Here is a 25,282-nt window from a genome sequence, read left to right on the forward strand (position 1 = left end):
CTTGATAAATGCATATTTAATTAATTTTGATATTTTAGTTTAGAAATGTGTAATACTTATTTTATAAATATCAATTTATATTTTCAAATACATATTTTATATAGTAGAATTTATAAACAATAATTGTATAATATTATTAAAAAAATTATTTTCATTTTCATTCATTAATTAACACACATACAGTGCTCAACATATATGAGTGCACCCCTCAAAAATCTCTTATTTAAATTAATATTTTCTAACGGAAGCTTTACAATATTATATGTGTGCACATACATTAGATTAGCCAGTAGTACTGAAGCCAAGTCTGGAGCTTATGTTAACGGTCGTAATAACTTATGATAGCAGTCCAAAATTTATATACCCTAATATCCATTCAATACATTTGTTTTGTTCAAATGCACAAAAAAATAATACCTATATTCACTGAGAAATGGAATAAAATATTCATTTTGAAAATGAGGTGTATTCATTTATGCAGAGCACAGTACTTATTTTTTTTTTTATGTAAAGTATTTAGTTATCTGATCCTTTACTTTTTATTGTGCCCTTTTTATTGATCAAAAATAATGATTCATTGAGAGAATGGGGGTGAAAATGCTCTGTATTTGATGAAATATTCCTAACAGGCCTTTGTTTGCTTTTGAGCTTGTGTAAATGTGGGCTTCCCTCAGTCTATGACGTACAGTATATGCTTCAGGACTCGTGTTGTTTAGTCAGCGTGACTTCTGAATCCTCCACAAACACGCACGCTGACGATCATAAGCCACAAAAGTGACGATCATTCCCCACGTGACGCTGCCAGGCCCATGACCAGACCTTGTCAGAACAAACCGTGCCTTTTCCCAAGCCAAGCTATTTTTAGCTTATCGAGCCTGTGTTGCGGAAGTGACCTAAATTAGACAGCGTTACCCCAAATACATGCAGTCCATTGATCAGCTTTCAGAAATCTCATTCAGAGAAAACACGAGCGTCACAGCAGGCACAAAACACAGAGATGCGTCACGCGGCCTGTTTGCTGGCTTTCTCAATCACCTATTTCAGTCTAGTGCTTTCTTTTATTATCACTAGCCACGTTTACATGCACACCTTTTAATGTTCTGATTAAAATAGTTCCTATTGAAAGATTTGGTTGTGTGTTTACATGAAACTCTATCAATTCTTGTGGTGTTTATATTCACCATTTTATTCCATATGTACACACTAGCCGTTCCTGTTTCCTTTTGTCAAAATTAATTCAGATCCATTATTTCTTAAGCACACTGTTTTTGTTGTAAAGTGTTTTTATCAATCAAGCAACAGCATGAATTTGTTGCCATTTGACTGCTGGAAGATGATGTGTGCTATAAGGAAAAGACAGGCGCAGGATGGTGTGTTTTGGTACTGCATAAGCATCGACAGTGCATCCAGAAAGTCTTCATAGCGCTTCACTTTTCCATATTTTTATGTTACAGCCTTATTCCAAAATGGACTAAAATAATTTATTTCCTTAAAATTCTACACACAATACCCCATAATGACAATGTGAAAAAAATAAAAAATTAATTGTTGCAAATTTATGCAAAATAAAAAAACCTGAAAATCACATGTACATGCGTATTCACAGCCTTTGTTGTAAAGCTCTAAATTGAGCTCAGGTACATTCTGTTTCCAACGATCATTCTTCAGATGTTTCAGCATTTTACCTGGAGTTCACCTGTGTTAAATTCAGTTAATTGACCATGATTTGAAAAGGCATAAACCTGTCTATAAAAGGTCCCAGGGTTGACAGTGCATGTCAAAGCACAAACCGAGCATAAAGACAAAGAAATTGTCTGTAGACCTCGGAGACAGGATTGTCTCAAGGCACAAGGCTGGGGAAGGTTACAGAAAAATTTCTGCTGCTCTGAAAGTTCCAATGAGCACAGTGGCCTCCATCATACGTAAGTGGACAGACATCCCAAGTCTCCCGAAGGTTGCGGGACTATCCTGCAAATGCATAGAGCCTCCTGGATGCCTGCAAATGAATGATAATCAATCCGGAAATTGCACGTCTCCCGCCCGGTCCTTAAATATGTTGCACACCCCTCACCCCCACCGCTCTTCAGGTATGAGCGTCCTGCGCAACTCATCTCCACTGCTCTTCAGGTACGTCTCACGTACTCAGGTACCCCCCTACTCAGATACCCAATCTCCCGCTACCTCTCGCAAATCAACTCTGTATTCCCCGGAAATGACTTTTCCCAACTTGGGATGTCTGAGTGGAAGATGTTTGGAACCACCAGGACTCTTCCTAGAGCTGGCCAACCATCTAAGCTGAGTGATTGGGGAGAAGGGCCTCAGGGAAGTGATCAATAACTCTTTCTGAGCTCCAGCATTCTTCTGTGGAGAGAGGAGAAACTTACAGAAGGAAAACCATCTGTGCAGCAATCCACCAATCAGGCCTGTATGGAAGAGTTGCCAGACGGAAGCCACTCCCGGCCTGGAGTTTGCCAAAAGGCATCTGGACTTAGGACATTGGAGTAAATGCCAGGTGTTACGTTTGGAGAAAACCAGGCACCGCTCATCACCAGGCTACTACCATCTCTACAGTGAAGCATGGTGGTGGCAGCATCAGGCTGTGGGGATGTACTTCAGCAGCAGGAACTGGAAGACTAGTCAGGATAGAGGGGAAGATGAATGCAGCAAATGTACAGAGACATCCTGAATGAAAACTTGCTTCAGAGTGCTCTTGACCTCAGACAGAGGCGACGATTCATCTTCCAGCAGGACAATGACCCAAAGCACACTGCCAAAATATCAATGGAGTGGCTTCACAACAACTCTGTAAATGTCCTTGAGTGGCCCAGCCAGAACCCAGGCTTAAATCCAATTGAACATCTCTTGAGAGATCTGAAATTGGCTGTACACCATTGCTTCCCATCCAACCTGATAGAGTTTGAGAGATACTGCAAAGAGGAATGGACAAAAAATCCCTAAGTCAGGTGTGCCAAACTTGTGGCATCATATCCAAACAGACCTGAGGCTTTACTTGCTGCCAAAGGTGCATAACCAAAATATTGAGCAATATTTTTGTACATCTGATTTTTCAGGTTTTTTTTATTTTTAATAAATTTGCAACAATTTCAAAAAATCTTTTTTTACATTTTCATTATGGGGTATTGTGTGAAGAATTTTGTGGAAATAAATGAATTTAGTCCATTTTGGAATGAGGCTGTAAAATAAAAAAAAAAATAAAAAAAATGCTGAAAAAGTGAAGTGCTGTGAATACTTTCCGGATTCACTGTATGTAGCTATACTCATAAAAAGATTTTTGCTGCCTGTTCAAACTGCTTATTTAAAATAAGTTGAATCAACACCATTCTTGAGGTTTTTTTTTTTTTTTTTTTTTACAACTTCATTGTTTTATGTTCAATCCACTTAAAATTTGTAAAAACAATTAAGTTTAAATTGATTTGTGTGAACTTGAAGGAATTGTGTATACTTTTTTTTTATACAGTATAGGTATATTAGATAGAAAAATAAAATAAAAAAAGGGCAATTGGTCAAAATATGAATTACCCATCACTTAATTCATTCTCTTGTTTTGTTTCCCTTTTAATTTGTGTCCAGGTTTATTAATTCATCCGCATGCTTTAGGTCAATCATGTGATTTGTTCATTTGCCTTAGTTAAATTTACCTCGGTACGGGAGCGAATTGGTACAGCACAGCCATGATTGACCTCAAATGAGAGATTGAATTAATAAACCTGGTCACAAATTAATAAGTTGTGGGAACAAATTATGAATTAATTGGTGCTTTGCCTAACCCAACCCACCACACAAACACCCACTGCATGTGCAGAGCATTTTAATAATCATCCTATTTTCAAGTCATTTAAAAATAGTCTGTTGAAAATTCACTGGGTTATTGAAAAAAAATTATGTGACGTTTGATTTTATTATCCACATCTAATTAAACCAGCATAAAGGTTTTATATACATAAAAACAATACTTAATTATCTTTTGTGCATGTGAATATAGGGGTGAAATACTACTCTTAACGTCATTCAGTGTGAAAGATGTATTATTATAAAATGGTACACATCATATTTATTCTGACTTGTTGTTATACTATATAATGAACTAATGACATTTAATTCAGCCTATTGTGATTTTCCTTCCTTTGAGTGATAGAAATATACAAATTAACATGCAAAATTATGTAAAGAGAGAATAAACATGACACTTGTATTGTTCTGAAAGGAAATCTTTATTTTTCCATCTTGCACTTTATAGGTTGAATTTTGTTCTGTTTTGATCAATGCGAACAGACTTAATGATCCAAAAATATCCTTCATCCTTTTGTAAAATATAACTAATTGTTTCTTTTTTGTTGTTGTTTGTGACACATTTTCTGAGATTCACCCTCCTGCCTTTATCGATCTTCTTTAACGCTCTTTAATTCTTCAGTTCCGGTTGTGTCTTTAATCAGATCTCTGCAGTTTATATTGAGGTCAGTGCTGTGATGTACGAGCTCTCCGATTGGCTCCATTCATGCGCCGCTGGCACCCCTGGTTACCCACATACCCTGGTAACCCTTTTACATAAGCACTAGTTCAGTTCCCAAGAGTGTCAGTGACAGTAATATGAAGTAACAAGCTGAGGTTTGAGGGGGAGACGCAAAAACGAGTGGTTTGGTTTGACTTTTGAGGAGAGAAATGGGATAAAAAAAAGTTGCACTGTACAGTATTGGACTTTCTTTTGTTGTGTGTCTCCTCAAAATAAGAAGATTTTTGTGTAGTGCGTTTTCTGGGAATCAGGGAACCCCAAAGAGAATTTGATTTAAAGCAGCAGTTTGCTGTGAAATATAATCATTTTCTTTCCTACTGAGTAGCTAAATGACTGAGCCGTGTCATCAGCATCTGCATGGCCTTCTTTTCAACCAGAACATCTGTTTGACTCGAGAAAAACAGTGTCTCTTTTTACGCTGCACAGTTTGAACCAGTTTTGTTTTGAAAACAATATTATATCATCTTTAATTGCTTTAACGTGACACTAGGGAAAGTGTCTTTTGATTCTGTAAGCTAATGAACTGAGTGTTCCCAATATTTCTCTCATGTGCCAACAGTTCAGCACTGAGAGATCAAGCCAAGGGGAGTAAAATGGCCTCAATTTGGAGCCTACTAATATGCAGATATGTACTTGATAGATGTTTTTCTTATTTACAGTTTTTGTCTTGTTTTTTTTTTACTCCAAATACCTAAAAAGTCTTTTTTCAGTTGCTAAAAAAAGTAAAATAATTTGTGTCGTGTTTTCAGAAATTATTAGTCAAAATTAACAGATTTTTATTTTTTTTACTTTAAAACAAGTTAAATAATCTGCCAATGGTGTAAGTAACATAATCTTCTCTCAAAGCGAAAGCAACATTATGTTGCTTTTATTAAACATGTTAAAAAGTCACTTTTTCAAACTTTTAAAGGTTTAAAGTTGTTGTATAACTGCAAATTCATAGATTTTTTTACAGCGTAAACCAGTAATGTATTGTACTGAGCATTGCTAATTAGGAAGAATTTGTGGTTGGTTTTAAAGGGTCAAAATATTTGACCTAAATGGTCGTTTGAAAAGGATAGTCATCATTTACTCAACCTTTACTTGTTCCAAAGCTGTTTGAGTTAATTTTATCTGTTCAAACACAAAATAATTTATGTTGAAGATAGCTGAAAATCAGTAACCATTCACTTCCATATATGTTTTTCCTACTATGGAAATATCTTATAAATCTTCTTTAGGGTTCAACAGAAGAAAGAGACTATATAACCACATGAGGGGCGAGTAAATTTCATACTTTGGGGGAATCTTGCCTGAGGTAATATTTCTCCAGTGGTGCATTTCTGACTGTTTAGTAACTATTTTGCGCACACAACGTTGATAAAGTACAACAGTTAAGCGGATGATAGGGTTGGGTGGATTAGTATTGATTTCTTGATTTTTATCATTATACTGATATTGACTTTTAAATCTCCAGATTGAATCTGTTCCATTGATGAATGAGCAAAACTATATATATATATATATATATATATATATATATATATATATATATATATATATACAGTTGAAGTCAGAATTATTAGCCCCCCTGAATTAATAGACTGCTTGTTTATTTTTTTCTCACAATTTCTGTTTGACGGGGAGAAGATTTTTTCAACACATTTCTAAACATAATAGTTTTAATAACTCATTTCTGATAACTGATTTATTTTATCTTTGCCATGATGACAGTAAATAATATTTGACTAGATATTCTTCAAGACACTTCTATACAGCTTAAAGTGACATTTAAAGGCTTAACTAGGTTAATTAGGTTAACTAGGCAGGTTAGGGTGTGTGTGTGTGTGTGTGTATTATTACTATTTTTTTTTGTTATTATTTATTTATTTATTTTTTTAGATTGCTTGTAGCACACCTTCCGTCCAATAATCGTAATGTATTTTGTGCTTTATTCTTTCTAAACAACAACAAAAATGTCTTAGCCTAAACCTTTATATTTTGTTGATTTTTTTTTTTTTTTATCACGTAATAAAATAGCAATTTTTACAGCAGTATAGCAACAAATATTTCTACATATAAAGAGAATAATGTTTAAGATCTTAAGTATTTATTTTCTTGTTTTTTTGTTGGATTTAAAAGTTGTTATAAATGTACATTTCAAGTTTTTTTTTTTCTTCTATTTTCAACACTGATGAAATTACTGATCAATAGATCGCCCTAATTCTGCATAAATATTCAATCACTTTATTACATGAGGCAGATGTCCAAATGCACTACAGGCAAAATCAGACACACAATCATAAGTGAACTATCATTATAACCACAATTGCCGTATATAGTGATTTAGTGCATTATTTCCCAGAACAACAGACCCCCTCCAGGGTTAAAGGCCATGATGATGATGATGATAAAGCAGAACTATATCCAGTTCCTGAGGCACCTTTAGTTCATATTCAGTTTGCTGCTATTGTATTGGTGACCTAGATCCATTAGACCATTCAAACTCAATTCAGCATGACATGGCTGTAAGCAGAGATTCAAGAACAGAGTGTACTGATCAGTGTTATCATGATGACCCATGCTGTTTTTTTTTTTTTTTTTTTTTTAGCATGACAACAGAAATATATAGACACTGTCAGATTTGAAGGCAAAACACCGGATGTGAATAGTGAACAAAGAAAAAAAACAAACAAATTCTCCACAAGTCACTTAAAATGTGATGTTTTTATTGATTGTTTTTACAGTTTATATATTTTTTTTTTAGATAGAAAGATTTTGCCTGCTTTTGCCTGCAGTGTCTGGTAGTAACAGAAATATTGCTGGCAGTGTTTCCCTTCTGGGTGAGATACAGAGAAATGTGTGTATTCTAGTGCGTGTTTGTTTGTTTGCACTTGCATGATTCATTCATAGCTCTCCTAAAACTCTGTTGCCATGCCAACATCATCTTTAAAGGGCATGGAGATGAACAGTGTCTCCTCTCTCCTGGTAAAACGCACCAGCGTCATTCTTAAAAATGCAGGAATGTCATTGCATTAGCAAAATATCAAAGCAAGTGACATTTCATTTTAAGATAACATAAGCAAGTTTAAAGCTGTAGTTTAAGCTCACTATGAGGCCATCCAAGATGTAGGTGATGGCATTTTTTTTTTAGATATAAAGTATATTCAAAAGAAGGTAATGATTCGCACTCAATTACTTCGAACTGTTTTTATTTTCCCTTTTTCTTATATTTTACGGGTGATAACAGACAAACAGACGTTTCGGCACAAAGCCTTCCTCAGTGTAATGTAAGAAACAGTAAAAATAAAAACAGTACAAAGTAATTGAGTGCGAATCATTACCTTCTTTTGAATAATAGTAACGATCAGATTAAGGCACCAAACCAAAGAAGTAACTAAAATACCGCAAGCGCGCAGGACAAAGTTCAGTAACTCTGCACACGTGAGATATACAGTATAGCCACAACTGCTGAATACAAAACAATGAAAGTAATCTGTAGTGCTGAGTAGATTATGTTGAGGGATATTATATATATATATATTAAATATATATATATATATATATATATATATATATATATATATATATATATATATATATATATATATATATATATATAATATATATTAAATATATATATAATATATAATATAAAAGTTGATCAATCACTTATGAGAAAATTAAGACCCTTAAAAGATATTAACAAGTCTTAATCGTGTTTTACGAGGTCTTAAACTTTGTTCAAGCGTTGTCCAAAATATTTCATAAATATATTAAAAGCATAAATATATTTATTTTCCTCCTAATACTAGCAACGGCGTGCTCGAACCACACGATTGGTTCGAGCCTGGGCCAGTCAAGCTTCGCGTCCGGGTGATGTCACATACGTAATTTGCAACAAACGCAGGAAGGTGATGTGATGCTCTCCACATGTAGCAAAAACATAGAGCGAAACAGGGAAAATGTAAGTTTGTGTACTCCTGGTTGGAGAAGGATGAGTTTGAACAGTGGCTGAAGCATATCGATGAAAACAACCTCATAATTTATTCTTTCAAGCTTTGTTTCTTCCAAGCTCATCTGAGTTGCATGGTTGTGCTCCATTGATTTATTTAAGTACAACTATTTCTTAACAAGGTTTGATACTGATTAGAACTTAAAGTGGTGATGAGGTCTTAAAATATTTTGAGAGGGTCTTTAAAAAGTCTTAAAAAGGTATTGAGATTATCTTTAGGCTTCCTGCACATACCCTGTATTTTAATTAATTTATTTTTTTTAACAAAAGCAGACGTTGTAAAAAAATGTTAAAAAGCTGATAGCCATTAACTATAACATTTGTTCAGAACATGTTTGGGAAAGTGATCTATTTTTAGCTAAGCAGGGCTGAGCCTGGCCAGTACCTGGATGGGAGACCACTAGGGAACACTAGGTTGCTGTTGGACGTGGTGTTAGTGAGGCCAGCAGGGGGCGCTCAACCTGTGGTCTGTGTGAGTCCTAATGCCCCAGTAAAAGTGAAGGGGACACTACACTGTCAGTGGGCGCCGTCTTTCGGATGAGACGTTAAACCGAGGTCCTGACTATCTGTGGTCATTAAAAATCCCATGGCACTTCTCGTGAAAGAGCAGGGGTGTAACCCCGGTGTCCTGGCCAAAGTCCCTCTATCGGCCCTTACGATCATGGCCTCCCAATCATCCCCTTCCACCGAATTGGCTCTATAACTGTCTCTCCACTTCACCAATAGCTGGTGTGTGGTGAGCGCACTGGCGCCGTTGTCCTGTGGCAGCCGTCGCATCATCCAAGTGGATGCTGCACACTGGTGATGGTGTGGAGAGACCCCCCCCCCTCATGATTGTGAAGCGCTTTGGGTATATGGCCAAACACAATAAATGTGCTATATAAATACACATTACATTACATTAATAAAAAAAGAAACCTAAAAATGTTGGTGAATAAATAAATAATTTTTATTTCATTCTTGGGTGAACTATTTCTTTAGAAAATGTAGTCCATTACCCATTACAAATTACTTATTAAAAAAATTTAGTTAGTATTGCAATATAAATGACACATTTTAGCAAGCATAATCATTTTGGTATTCAATTCAGAATGAGTTTCATTTGTTTGTTTAACTTATCTTGTAAATGACTGCGATTTAATTTTTTTTGTATCATTCATTCATTTTCTCTTGGATTTGTCTATTTATTTATCAGGGGTCGCCACAGCGGAATGAACCACCAACTTATCCAGCATATGTTTTACAAAACGGATGCCCTTCCAGCTGCAACCCAGCACTGGGAAACACTCCTACACACTTATTCACACACATAAACTACGGCCAATTTAGGGTCCCACTTTATATTAAGTGTCCTTAACTACTATGTACTTACATCAAAAAATTAATACAATGTACTTACTGTGTTTATGATGTATTTGAGAACACTTGTGGTGCTTTTGAGTTGGGATAGAGGTTGGGTTATGGACAGGTTTGGTGGCATGGGTAGGTTTAAGGGTGGGTTAAGGTGTAAGGGATGGTCAACAGTGTATTTACAAATGTAATTACAAAAGTTAACTACAGATGTAATTACATACATGTATTTAATCAAGCATAAGTACACACAATACATGTATTTACACAATTAGTACATTGTAACAAACTATTAATTCCTGTGTAAGTACATATTAGTTAAGGCCACTTAATATAAAGTGGGACCCAATTTAGTTTATTCTATTCACCCATACCACACATCTTTAGACTGTGGTGGAAGCCGGAGCACCCAGTGGAAACCCACGTGAACCGAACATTCCAACTCCACACAGAAATGCCAACTTGTCCAACCAGGACTCAAACCAATGACCTTCTTGCTGTGAGATGACCGTGCTAACCGCTGAGTCACGGTGTCGCCCTATCATATTGATCTAAAATCAATGTGTAATTAATTTCTTTAATTAATTAAAATCTTTAACAGCAGTTGTAGAGTGTTGCGTACATTACAAATTTTGAATCCCTGACATATTTTTTTGTCAGTGAAGACTTATTCTACTAATTTTACATCATTACTTGTGCTGCTTGTTCAAACTCAGTGGAAGCAACACAATCCTTCAGTTCAGTTTTTTTTTTTTTTTTTTTTTTTGGGGGGGACAACTTAATTGTTTTATGTTCAATTCACTTTTGTGATTTGTGAAAAAAAAAAAAAAAACTATTACATAACTTAATCGATTTGTGTTGGGGAAGGAATGAAGGAAGGAATTGTGTGAAACTCATAATTTGTTACAATATGTATTGCTGGATGTCATAAAGAATCATTTTACAAACTAGATCTACAAAGTGTTTTGTTTGTGTGTGCAGCTGCTGAAGAAGAAGGGTGCGTCGTCGTTCCTCCAGAGACTAGAGCGCTGTGGACCAATCACTGTGGCTGTGCAGCTCAAGGTAAGATTCTGTTTTAAACCACAAGCAGATGCCAAATCTTTACCTGAACCAACTCAGACCATCCAGGTGCAGACCTTACCTATTTCTGGATTTCCTACTATTGCCTGGGAGCTCAAAAAGTTGCCAAATATTTAATGGTTATAGACGTCTTGAAGGTTGTTTTTGCGGCTTTAGAAGTGCTCTAGTGTTGGGCTGCTCGCACATGCACAGTGTGGTTTGTGGGGTGGAAGGATTTCGTCCTGCTGATGTTTTAGTGATCAGAGTGGGTGATTCTTGGATGGATTATGTATGAATGAACAGCAGACTCAGTGTTACTGTGGGAGAGAACTGCTCAATGATTTCTGCAACATGTTTAAATGGTTACACTTTACAATAAGGTTTCATTAGTGAAGGTGGGGATAAAGTACATTCAGAAGGTTGTTATCCCAAAATAAAGTCTTATCGGCAGGCTGGCGTGAAGCAAAACACAGTACATGAGTGAAAGGCTGTATTTATATCTTGGATGTACTTACTTGCCACAAAGCATACAAATTAAGACAAAAAACATTGCTCTGAGTCAAAATAGTTGATTAGTAAAACACAAATCTTACAGAAACAAAAACAGCTGATGGAGCATACCCTAACTTGTGCATTATTCAGCCACAAGATGGCACCAAGCATGCAATAATGCAAAGCTAGTGGAAACAAAACTGACTGAATATAGTATACCAACCTTTATATGATTAAACAGTCAAAAACTGTAGTGCGATACACAAGCATGAACATGGATGTATATGGACGTTAACTTATTCACTGATGGTCAATGTGATTCGAAATTCATGGATTCGGAGTCTGTGTTATTTAGCAATTGTTATCCCGAAATAACATACCTTTGGAATGTTCCGACTGCCCAATCAGAATTAAATATTCCAGACAGCCGCGTAATAAAGTTTATGTGCTGTTCTCTGTTGGCTCAGTTGAAGAGATCCAGCGTGTATTGAAGATGTGAACTCTTGAGCGTTATATTATATTTAAGTGTGTGTTTGTTTGCCTGGAAAAATTTTTGCTAGTAGGAAGGAATCATTTACTTGGTTATGGTAAAAGTTGATTTTGCATTTAAGTTTGCTAGTAGAAAGCACTTATTTGTTTGCCTATTATTTAAGTTTAAGTTGGCTTTACTAAGGGTACTTGCATTTACAATTCAAGTTATAATTGTGTGAGTGGTGGGATAGTAACGCATTATTAAAATACAAATTCATGTTGTTAACATTAGTTAATGCACCGTGACTAAAAGTCAACTTCCATTAGCTTACATTAACTCACTCACTTTCCTTCAGCTTATTCTTAGGGGTTGCCCTTAAAGAATATGAATAAATATGGTAATACATCTGTTGTTCATTGCTCGTTCATGTTAGTAAATACATAAACTAACATTAACTAATACAATGCAAAGTGTTACCATTTAATTGATCATAAATGCATCAAATTCAATATAGGTCAAAGATAAAATGTTTCATTTTAGAGTCTGAATAAAAATAAAAATGTGTTATGCTTTCATTGAGTTTGTTTTTGAATACATGAAACGGTTTTAAATATACAGAGTTTTCTCATGAAACTGTATTGAGGCGCTCAGGCTGATCTAATCTGCTCCTACTACTTCACCAACTACATGGTGATGATTGGTTACTGTCGCCTCAGCAGACAATGAGTTTGTTCTTAAATCGAAGTGTTGTTTGTGTTGACAATGTGCAGTGTGTTATCTGAGAGACCCACCTCCCCCCTGCTCCACCTGTGTATAGGTGTTTGTAGCAGCAGTGTTACATTCTTTGTGACAGAATGTACTTGCAGTAGCGATTGTTGGTACTTGCTTCACCATTAATCAAAGCAGCAGCAGCAGCGTAACATATCTACGCCTCCAAGACCAAACACATCATCATTGCTTTAAATACATATTCATAACCATACAAAATCTCTCAGAGAGCTTACATTATTTATTATTTAATAACCAAATAATTTCAAATTAAGATCTAAAATGAATGACTTTAGGAGAGGAAACTTTTTTGTGTGTATATTATCTGATTTTGGTTAGAACAGCTACAGTATCTAAACAAATGCATAAAAAAACAAATAAAATTAAAAAAAAAAAACTCCAAAACATGTTTGAGTGCAAAATCACAACAAAATTAAACATTATATTTTAACCTATATTCAAATAGAAATGTTCTTTTTCTAAAAAAAATTCTAATGTTTTAATTCCACACAATATTCACAATTTTAAAATTTGTTTCTGTATTTCAATATTTCTGTTTTTAGTACATAAATTTTACATAAATAGAGACGTATTCAAAACATATATACAAAATTTTTATTGAAATTTATAAAGCAGTTACTATATATAATATATTTTTATGTGCATATGTTTTTTTATATTGATAATTGAGGATTTAAGATGCTAATTAATTCAATTCAATTCAGCTTTATTTGTATAGCGCTTTTACAATGTAGATTGTGTCAAAGCAGCTTCACATAAATGGTCATAGTAACTGGAACAGTGTGGTTCAGTAACTGGAACAGTGTGGTTCAGGTTTTAGTGTTTAAGTTCAGTTCAGTTCAGTTTAGCTCAGTTCAGTGTGATTTAATCATTACTGAGAGTTCAAACACTGAAGAGCAAATTCATCGATGCGTAGCTCTACCAATCCTGAACCATGCGAGGCAGTGGCGACAGCGGAGAGGGAAAAAAAACTTCACCTGATGGGAGTGAAGAAAAAAAAAACCTTGAGAGAACCAGACAGTTGGGCACGACCATTTTAATTTCTCCGCTGGCCAAAAGTCTTGTGCAGAACTTCATTCGCCGTGGTTTATGCTGGAAGATGGCCTCAATGAAGACTCGTCTGTCCCTGGAGCGTCGCTGGAATCAGACACATGTTCTCCACTCCCCACGACCATCAGCGCAGCAGCAGCTCAGGATATGGCCTGGTCCCGGATATGGAATCCTTGGGATCATCACGTCGCTGGTCTTGGATCCAATCAGTGACTCCGCCTAATCTGAGGACCTCGGGATGAGTATCCCCAGGTGAAAATAGAGAATAAAGAGAATAATTAGCGTAGCTGCTGTTCATAGTGTATATAAGCAAGATGCAGAAGCCAGTGTGGAACCCGCTAGGTGATGCATTGAGTGTATGCTTTACTAAACAGATAGGTCTTTAATCTAGTTTTGAACTGGGAGAGTGTGTCTGAGCCTCGGACATTACCAGGAAGGCTATTCCAGAGTGTAGGAGCCATGAAAGAGAAGGCTCGACCTCCTTTACTTGATTTTGCTATTCTAGGTACTACCAGAAGCCCTGAATTTTGAGATCTTAAGGAGCGAGTTGGTTCGTAGCGAGACAGAAGGTTGGTTAGATAAACAGGAGCTAGATTATTTAGAGCTTTATAGGTGAGAAGTAATATTTTAAATTCAATACGAAATTTAACAGGCAGCCAGTGTAAGGAGGATAAAATTGGGGTTATATGATCATATTTTCTAGACCTGGTCAGAACTCTGGCTGCTGCATTTTGTACTAATTGAAGTTTGTTAATAGAGGATGCTGGGCAGCCAGCAAATAGAGCATTACAGTAATCCAGTCTCGAAGTCATAAAAGCATGGACTAGTTTTTCTGCATCTGAGATGGATAGCATATTTCGTAATTTAGCGATATTTCTCAGATGAAAGAAGGCAGTTTTTGTGAATTACCATTAAATGCATCATTACTGTCATTTTGCTTTTATATTTTGAATTAGTCCTCTTTAGATTTGTTCTATTCAACGGATGTTGGTAACAACCAAAGAAACCCATATAAGAAAACAAAACAAAACTAACTAGTTTACAAATGAAGTTATGTGAATAAAATGAAACGCGGGGAAAAAAAGTATTGAACACATGAAGAAAGGGAGGTGTAGAAAGGCAATGAAAGCCCAGACCACAGCTGAAATATCTTAGTAATTTTTTAGCAACCCTTTGCCTTTCATCATTCTAAATTGATATTAGCTGCTTCAGTCCAACATCTACATCAAGATCAGGATGATGAAGATAAAACCACATTTCAGCAAGACAATGATCCAAAACACAGCCAAAAAACTCTTAAATGCTTTCAGAGAAAGAAAATCAAGCTGTAGATTGGCCTAGCCAATCACCTGACTTAAATCCAATAGAACATACAAAAAATTAAAATGACAGAGAAGACCAACAGGACCATCAAGGTATTTACACTCTGTTGAAGTCTGTGAAAAACTGAGCAATGCATGTGACTTTATTCTCCATATGAGAGGCGTCTTTAAGCTGTCATCATTTAAGAAAGCCTTTTATAAAGTATTAAATGCATTTTTTTTCAATTCCATGTCAGCAGCTCCTTTTGAAATATTATTCACACGGACAAACATGATGTGTTCAATACTAGTTTCACGTGCTGTATATAGCTTGCAAAATAACAGCTTCCTAAGATTCCCATCCCCATCGCAGACTCTCTCAAGACCCCATTTAAACCAATGTGAACGGGTCTACCCAACACACCCACCTATTAAAGAAGCGTCACATTCCTGCGCACATTCAGACGTGCCCTGGCTTTCATCATGACCTCATTCTCACAGCAAACGTTTACAGGTAAACATATGTACATCATGTGCTCATTCTTGCACGTTCTAACAATACGTGACCTGATTTCTGCAGCAGGAGATCTAAAGGTTATAGCGGGGAAGAGCACGCACTGTTCCTCTCTAATCTGCCCCCTCTGTTCAGCACAGATTACATCATAAAGCACACTCCATGCACACAAACACACACGTTATTTATCCACGCCTAAATAGCTCCCAGACGAGCGACGTGAGATCCTTCAACAATAATAAATAACATTGAGTCCAATGTGTTTTTCATTAGCGTTTTGCCCTCATGGAAAGACAGAGCAGCCGTAATTGGCAGCTTTTTTCGTTTATTCCTTTGAATGGCTGATTGTGTGCGTTACGACCCGCGGCGCCGTCTTTCCTCATTGCTTTTTTGTCGACTGGCGTCAGTAGAAATGGCACATGACGATGGCAGGCTTATTGCCGAAGCTGCTGACTCAGCATGGACCTATGACATCATCGTTCAGAACAAGCGTCTTTATTTTGGCTTTTTTTTAAGGCTCGTAAATACAGTACACCCACATGTGCATGCATGTGCTGGCTTTGCAAAAATAATTTGTTCAACAAATAGTTTGCACTCGAATGTGGTTCAATAAATATTTTGTAGATTGTATTAATCATGCTGAAAATGCTAGTATTGTTTTGTGTACTGTAATAGATTATAGTTAAGACTCAAATTGCTTAATCTTAAATTGATATCTCTTCACCCCATAATTATGTATGCGCTGTGAAACTGACCCTTAAAGGGGTCATTTAATTGCATTTCTGGTTTAATTTGTTCTGTTGTTTAAGGTTTAAAAACATCAAAAGTGACTGTCTCATTGCGACATCAGAACACACTGTCTGCACAGGCATGGCCTTGCAGACTCTGAAGTAAATGCCAGTTTGTGCGATTTGCTTTCAGTTTTGCATATATAAATATTTTCAAAAGATAGAAAGGACAGCTGTGTGCTGCCAATGTAAATGCTAGCTTGTCATCCCTCATGGACGCTACTGTGTTTTTAGGTTAAAAATGCATAGATAGTAAGTACATATTGAGCGATCTTTAATAGCAAATCAATTGTGGCCATGTCATAAAAACATTTGTGTGGCGCAGCATTATTGTCAGATCCAATATATTGAGAACAGCATCGTCTTTCTCAATCCTTTCTCAATCCTTTCAAGTGTGCGACTACACTGGGATGATTATACCAGGCTGGTTCCTGGAGTTTATTATCACACCGGTGTGATTAGAACATTCAGTGTTTGTATAAAGTTAAGAGAAAACCTGAAAAGTTTTTCAAAATACGGAATTCCTTTACAGGAAGCTAATATGGATGTCTTGTCTATTTAACTTGAGTCTTGTATCACCTTACTATTGTTTTGTTTAGACATTAATATGTGTATGTGTATGTATATTCATTAATTGTTGATTTATATAATTGTAATTGAAACGTTTTTGATATATATATATATATAATTGTATATGTTTTGTTTTCATTAGAACATGTTTAAAAAAAAAAAAACATTTAGTGTGTCATGTGATCATCTGTGAAATTCAAAACGGCTTCTCTGCAATAACTTGTGCTAAGCCAGAGAAAGATGTGCGCATTGCTTGCCAAAGACCAAAATTTGTCAGTGTTTCCAATTAAATGTATTTTTCGTTCCAGACCTTAGAATACAGCACTGATGATCATTTTACACTTAATCTGACAACAGATACACACCTGTTTAGGTTAATATATCATCTACTCTATTCTTCTGTCAGTTAAACATCCACTAAGTTCAACGTAATTCAGGAGAAGTTGATGAACTACTATATTGTAAATCTAGCAGATTTAATATATCGACTGCTGCATGACTAACGTGGTGTCATAGATCTTTGAAATGTGCATTTTTATTCAAATTTTATGTAATTTTGCAATCAAACAAGAAAAATAGGGTGGGGCATAATGTAGCTCCTCCCCTTTTATAGAATGGCCAATAGCGTTGTGCTTTATCACCACTGTGCCAGTGAGAGGGCTTGAGCTCAAGTGCATCAAATGTGAAGCGTCTTGAAAGAGGCGGAGCATGTCAGATACTAGAGAGCATTTGATTGGTCATTATTTGAAGAGAAACTGAAGTATGAGGTGATGTGAATAAAACCGTTGATCCATTTAGGCGAAAATGACAAACTACAAGACTTAAATGGTTGCTTCAGTTTTACATCTTCTAAACATAAATTCCGTCACTGTTTTGGAGCACACTAGCTTATAGATATCCTAAAAATGTACAATACTGATACTAACGTTTAAAAAAGAACCTTTTTTTACCTGAAGTGGCCTGGAACTTCATTAAAATAATATCGATCTACTTCTTGCTAATGTTTATAATAGAAGGAAGGCAATGCAAAGACTTAGCTGTACACACGTTTTTTGTATGTTGTCCTGTCAGTCATCTTGATTTTTTTGGTTTCTATGTAGACTGGGTTTGCCTTGTTGTTTACCTATGGTATGAATTGGTGAGCATGGCTAAACAGGGAAGTGGTGTCGAAGCAGGTGTTTAACTTCCTCTGTGGAGGTGGTGTTCATTCCACAAGCTGATGTTTTTGCAGACTGGCTTCAATATAGGCTGTTTTTAGACTAACAAAGGTTTGAGCTCTCAAAATGACAGAATATTTTTTTCTGTTTTTTTATTTTTTTTATTTTTTTTTTAAGATCAAGGGAATTCTGCCTTCTCAGTTCATGACTCCTTTACAATGTCAAATTGTTAAGTAACGTAATTGTACAACGGACCTAATGGGAATTCCTTAATCTGAATAGTTCAAATGTATTATAGAGCAAGTTTAACAACTCTTTCTTGCTATGAACAGGATAGTTCAACTTTTATGATGCAAGTATTCATAGTTCTCTTGTTATTATGCGGTAGGGGGGCACTGTTATGTATTGACTGATTGATAGACTGTTATGTATTGACTGATAGCATTGTTTACATATTTATGCAAATATAGGCATCAAGCATTCATAAATCAAAACATTAGCACTGACTTTTCGAACCAACACTTGTGGCTGTACAAGATTTGAGAGTTCTGATTGGCTGTTTTTTCAATCTATGTTTTGACCTCGGTTTTGAATTGAACACAGACACAGTCTTTCACAGAAATCCCTCTTTTTTTGAAACTTGTGTTTTAGTATTATTAAAGACTGAACAAAACAAAATAAAAAGGTTTTGTTGTTGTTTGTTTTGTTCCTGTTATGTATTATGTTATCATATTATTTATTTTCATATACTGTATGGTTCAATGTTCATACAGCAAAATAGTGTAAGGGCTATAACATTGTTTGTGAAAATTATCAAAAATACTTGAGTTTTGTTATTTGAAAACCCCACTTAAAACACTAATTTCAGCTTGCCAAGGCACTATTTATAATTTTCTTATTTTTCAGGTTAACTTGATGTACTAAAATTTATTAACGGATTATAGTTCAAGTACCAATTCACAAGATTAACCTGACAAAATTCTTGTCACCTATTCAAGTTTTAGGAATAAGAAGTAATAACTTGACTTCTAGTAAATCATTTGGTATCAGGAGTGTCTTATATATATATATATATATATATATATATATATATATATATATATATATATATATATATATATATATATATATATATAAATAAGCGTAATCTAGAGGCCTTTGCCTCTATATATATATATATATATATATACCAATATATATATATATATATATATATATATATATATATATATATATATATATATATATATATATATATATATATATATATATATATATATATATATGATCATGCCTTGTTTTTTAACTATTTAATTATGACAGTAAGGTCTGACTTTGCTTAGACAAAATTACTGTCACTTAACAGAAATACTGTACAGAAAAGTAGATAAAGTCATGGTGCAGTGGAAAAAGAATTAATATTGTTCATGACTCCCATGAGCTTGGACAACTGCATCCATAGTATTCTTTGCTTTCAGGAATGATGTGGAGGCTGAAGTATGAGGAGCGCTATCCTGCTGAAGAATTTGCCCTCTACTATAGTTTGTAATGGAACAAGCAGCACAAATGTCTTGATACCTCAAGCTTTTGATGCAGCCATCCACTCTGCAGATTGCTTGCACGGCCCATACTGAATGTAACCCCAAACCATGAATTTTCTTTCACCGAACTTGACTGATATCAGTGAGAATATTGTTTCCATGTGTGTTCCAATAAATCTTCTGCAGTATTTGTGATGATTGGATGCAGTTCAACAGATGATTCTTCAGAAAAATAGACCTTCTGCCACTTTTCCAAATAATCAACAAAAAGTCAAGTTATTATGTGTTGCCCATACAACTGGGGTTGATAGGTAGTGTAGTTTATTGCCTGCCTTATTAAGATACTGGCTGTTTATTATTTTTTGATGATCTTATTCTTCATCCCTAATCCTAAACAGTAACTAAACCTAATTACTTTATTAATATCTATTATAAGTAGCAAATTTGAAGTTTGAGGCAAAAGTCACAGTTAATGATTTGTTAATAGTAATAAGTAGTAATAAGTAATAAATAGTAAAAGTAATAGCGACTACTTGTACCTTAAAATAAAGTGTGGATAAAAAAAAAACGAATTTCTCCTCAAATAACACACAATATTTTCAACTATGAAGCTTATTCTGTTAGTGACAGATGGTGAGAGGAGGATTCACCATGACTCACGATGCTAAATAAATGGAAGCAAATGCAGTCATTGAGACAAACTGATGTATCAGTATGTAACATTATGTAAACAATACCTCACACTTGCCTTTTTCTGCCGCTTTTCTTCCTCCTTCCAGAACTCTCTGTGTGAGATCACCAGTAAACTGCAGTCCTGCACACCCCACTTCATCCAGTGTGTCAGACCCAACAATGCCAGTAAGCCGGATGTGTTCGACAGCTTCCATGTGTCCTCGCAGCTCCAATATGTGGGGGTTCTGGAGATGGTCCGGATGATCCGCTATGGATACCCAGTACGACTGTCTTTCTCTAGCTTCCTGAGCAGGTGAGATGATACTAAACCCTACAAGAAGTGCTGCAGTGATTGTAAGTCACTCTCTGTTATCAGCAGTACATACAGCCCATCTTCTTTTGAGTATGGACTATTGCAAAACAAGAGGCCAAAATTGATTCACGAGATGGCATCATATTTAGGGCCAAGCAAAGCTAAGGCATCTATTATATCTGTTCGCCTTCTTCTTCCTTCTTCTTACTCCTAATTCCTTCTTCTCTCTTCGTCCTCCTTCTTTTTCCTCCTTAATGTTCTTAGACTTATTCCTTCTTTCTTCTTAATCATTCATTTTGATTTCTTCTTCTTCCTTCAACTTCTTCCCTCTGCCTACCTTCTTCTTCCTTTTTACTTCTTCTTTCTTATACTTCCTACTATTTCCCTCTCCTCATTTCTTCCTCTCTTCCTTCCTTCCTTTAATTAACTGCTTCTTCCTTCTTATTCTTCCTTTTAATTCCTTCTTCTTCTTCTTCTTCCTTCTCCCTTTTCTTCCTTTTCTTTCTTTTTCTTCTAACTCCATTTTCTGTAATTTTCTTCCTTCTTATTCTTCTTTTTATCTTCTTCCTCCATCAACTTCTTCTTCCCTCGTCCTACCTTCTTACTTCTTTCTTCCTCCTTTCGTCTTCCTTATTTTTCTTCCTTATTCTTCTCCTTCCTCTTCTTCTTCAGCTTCTTCATTTTCTTATCCCTTCTTCTTCTTCTCCCTGCTTCTTCTTCTACTTTTTCATCGTCCTTCTTCCTTTTTTCTTCCTTTTTTATTCTTCCTTATTCTTTTTCTAATTCCTTTTTCTGTCACTGTCTTCCTTCTTATTCTTCTTTTTCCTTATTTTTCTTCCTTCTTCTTTAACTACTTCCTTCTTCTCCCTTTTCTTCTTCTTCTTCCTTCTTTTTCTTCTTCTTCTTCCTTCAACTTCTTCTTCCCTCTTCCTACCTTCTTCTTTCGTCTTTGTTCCTCCTCCCTTCTTATTCCTCCTTCTTCTTCCTTCTCCTCCTTCCTCTTCTTCTTCACCTTCCTTTACCTCACCTTTTTTTCTTTTTCTTCTTCTTTTTCTTCTTAGTTTTCGGGCAGTGCTCCCTTGTGGCTAAAGGAATTGTATACAATGCTAATAACTTTAGTTACATTCTCCTTATCGTCATTGGATGATCTTGATAGATTCCTTGGATCTTGTGGAGAACACTGATGAGCCATGATGTAATCTGCCAAACCTTCTCTCCGCCATTTAAATAGTTTTTATTCCGAACTCCTCCTAGACCATTTGTTCAATTTTTAAGTAACAGCACCACCTATTGATTAAGAGATATAAACCAATCATTGATAATTTGTATGACCTTTCTACAATTCCTAATTTTGATTGTGTGGTCTTATTGAAATTAAACTGGTCTCAAGCCCTTGGGTCATAGCGATAACATATAAACCAATTATTATAAACATATGAACACTAAACTTTATGTGCATAATTGTACTTTTCACTGAGCAAGTAAGAACACCACCTAGCAGTTATAATTAACTATTATGGAATACATTTACACATTATAATTAACAAAATATGAGTTTTCGACTATTTTTCTTAAAATCATCTCCTAATATATTTAATAATAATCAATAATTCCTTACATTTATATAGCGCTTTTCCGGACACTCAAAGCGCTTTACACATTGGGGGGAATCTCCTCATCCACCAAGAGTTTAAAGCATCCACCTGGAAGGCGTGACGCTTTACTGTTTGTTTGTCTGTATATCCAATTGGTCTGCTGCTTGCTGTCATTCTGCATCTGGACTGCTTGACCCATAAATTGTTGCTTGCGGCTAAACTTGATTTTAATTAACTTACAAATTTAATTCAATTTTACGTATAAGAAATATGACCTATTCTGAAGACTAAACACTCGATTCATCAACTAATCCCCCCCAAAAATTAAGTAGCACTACTGTTTTATATGCTAATATTTACATTACATAAATATTAATAAATGCTCGTTAAGCAGAATATAAGAAAGATTTCTGATGAACATGTGCTCAAATCAATGAAGCTGAAAATTTAGCTTTGCCATCGCGAAGCAGTGGCGCACTAGACAGTGCTGTCGCCTCACAGCAAGAAAGTCGCTGAGTCGCTGGTTCGAACTTTTGCTCAGTTGAACACATGTTCTCCCTGCGTTCGTGTGGGTTTCCTCCGGGTGCTCCGGTTTCCCCCACAGTCCAAAGACATGCTGCAGGTGAATTGGGTAGGCTAAATTGTCCATAGTGTATGAGTGTATGAGGGTGACAGGCCCAGATGACAGGCCGGGCGGTATGTGTAAAAAAAAAGAAAAAAAAAAAAAGTCGTTATCATAAGGACAAGTCTAAATGCAGGACTTACAGTGCATATTGTGAACAAATAAATGCACTTTGTTTCATTTTAAACACATTAAACTGTTGAAATAATAAGAAAAGAAACATTTCGTTTGTAACTTTCTTTTTTTTATATAAATATGCTTGATTTATTATATTGATTTTCCATTTTATTGCGGTAGGGTAATAAATGTAACCTATTAAAAAAAAACTGTGTCTTTTACTGTTCCTGCTGTCTGTTTTTAAATCAAGCAGTTCATATCCTGAGTATGTTTCCCATGAGGGCCATATATGTAGAGCCTAAATGAGGTCAAGCCATCTGTTAAACTCCTTCTGTGCCCATATATTTATGTTTCTATACACCCAGCGCTAGATTTTTTTATTATTTTTTAGCTCAGTCCATTTCTGCCGGCAGGTCAAATGAGGTGACGCGGCATTCCACTGGAAATATATATCATAAGTGCCTTCTCAGTGCTTTCTCAGACGCTTATATGTGTCAGACTGACTCGATCTGTCTGCACTATATGCTCCAAATGGACTTTTAGTTCAACCAAGGTGATGCAGAAAGCTGTGTGTGTGTAGATGCTGAAAGCAATGTCTAGGGTGTGACACTGGTTTCACACCATGATTAATGGTCATAGGCTTCATAGGGAACAGCTTTTTTTTGAGTGGCTATTTTTCTGATGGGGTGATAATGGGGCAGTTTTTGGAGAGGATGAAGTGCTCTTGGATGGGTCACTCTGATCTTCTGACTGGAAAAGAGAGAGATGGGATAAAGCGTAAAGGAGATAGATTGGAAATTGGATTGAGAAAAAAAGGGGGCAGGATGTAATTTCGAGAAATCTTGCACATGCTTTTCAGAATGTGAAAGGAGAAGATAAAAGCTTGAGTGAAAATGAAAGAGGAGCAGGCTGTTCCCTCTGTCAGACGAGGGTTCATCGTGACTCTTGGGCTCATCTTCCTACAAGAACACACTGCCTCGTCTTCATGTCACACTGACACCCCAAGAATAGGCTGTTCCCGCTTTCCGCACAAACTGGACTTTATTTCAGCGCTGAAGAGGCTCACGGAGTCCCCACTCCATCTTTGACATCTTCTTCTCTCTGGTTTCTTTCTTTTATCACTTCCTTTCAAACTTTACTTTTGCGCAGAGTTCACGAGGAGTTCATTGGAGTTCTGTTTGAATTAAAAATTTGTCTTTGTTTGATTACCGTTTTCAAATTTTCTCTAGTTTTCAAGTTTAGTTTCAGCCATGCCTGTTTCAAACTAACTAGTTACTGTAATGAACTTTTCAGATGAAAAGTCAATTAAGGAATTACATCATTAGTTAAGGTCATTTTATTAGTTACTTATAATGTACCTGCTTTAATATTGTGCATTAATTCAACAGTAACATATATTTTGCAGAATAATTATATTGTTTAACTTAAGAACATGTATCATTTATTAGGACAAATGCATATGCTAAAGTCAAAAAAGAGAAGTTCATGACAATATAATGTATACATTCAGGGAAGTGTGAGAGTGAACATATATATATATATATATATATATATATATATATATATATATATATATATATATATATATATATATATATATATATATATATATATACAGTTGAAGTCAGAATTATTAGACCCCCCCCCACCCCTTTTTATTTATTTTTATTGTTTTATATTTAATCAGAGACAACAAGTTGTATTTGTTTTATTTCAGCTAGAAAAAAAGCAGTTTTTATTTTTTTTAGGTCAAAATTATTAGCCCCTTTAAATTATTTTTTTTTCGATAGTCTTCACAGGACAAACCCTTATTGATTGATTGATTGATTGATTGATTGATTGATTGATTGATTGATTGATTGATTGATCGATTGATTTTATTTTACAATTTTAACAAAAATATACAAACAATTCCAGTTAGACTAATTCATACATAACAGTAACATACAATAATAATATACAATATACAATAACTTGCCTAATTCCCCTAACTTACCTAGTTAACCTAATTAACCTAGTTGAGCCTTTAATTGTATAGAACTTTAAACTGTATAGTAGTATCTTGAAAAATATCTAGTCAAATACTATTTACTGTCATCATGGCAAAGATAAAAAACAAGATAAAATAAGATAAAAAAATCTTCTCTCAGTTAAACAGAAATTGGGGGACGAAAATAAACAGGGCCTAATAATTCAGGGGGGCTAATAATTCTAATATATATATATATATATATATACAAAGGTTGGACAATGAAACTGAAATGCCTGCTTTTAAACCACAGTAATTCATAAGTATGGTATAGTACCTCCTCTTTGCAACCAGTACAACATCAAGTTGTCTTGGTATATTTGACA

At 35.3% G+C, this 25,282-nt stretch overlaps 1 protein-coding gene across 16 annotated transcripts in view; it reads left to right on the plus strand.

Moving 5' to 3' along the window:
• The window catches only part of myo16 (myosin XVI), a 357,150-nt gene that overhangs the window by 262,626 nt on the left and 69,242 nt on the right, over positions 1–25,282 (plus strand). For 13 of the 16 annotated variants that reach the window (XM_073912461.1, XM_073912457.1, XM_073912458.1 and 10 more), the window contains 2 exons: positions 10,857–10,937; positions 20,388–20,593. In XM_073912461.1, the coding sequence (XP_073768562.1) occupies positions 10,857–10,937; positions 20,388–20,593 (287 nt within the window). Of the gene's footprint in view, positions 1–10,856; positions 10,938–20,387; positions 20,594–21,749; positions 22,006–25,282 lie in introns of those variants that run through there. The other 3 variants (XM_073912466.1, XM_073912467.1, XM_073912465.1) reach the window with 1 other exon arrangement.

The sequence above is a fragment of the Danio rerio genome, chromosome 9, assembly GCF_049306965.1.
Source record: "Danio rerio strain Tuebingen ecotype United States chromosome 9, GRCz12tu, whole genome shotgun sequence".
NCBI classification, from domain to species: Eukaryota; Metazoa; Chordata; class Actinopteri; order Cypriniformes; family Danionidae; genus Danio; species Danio rerio.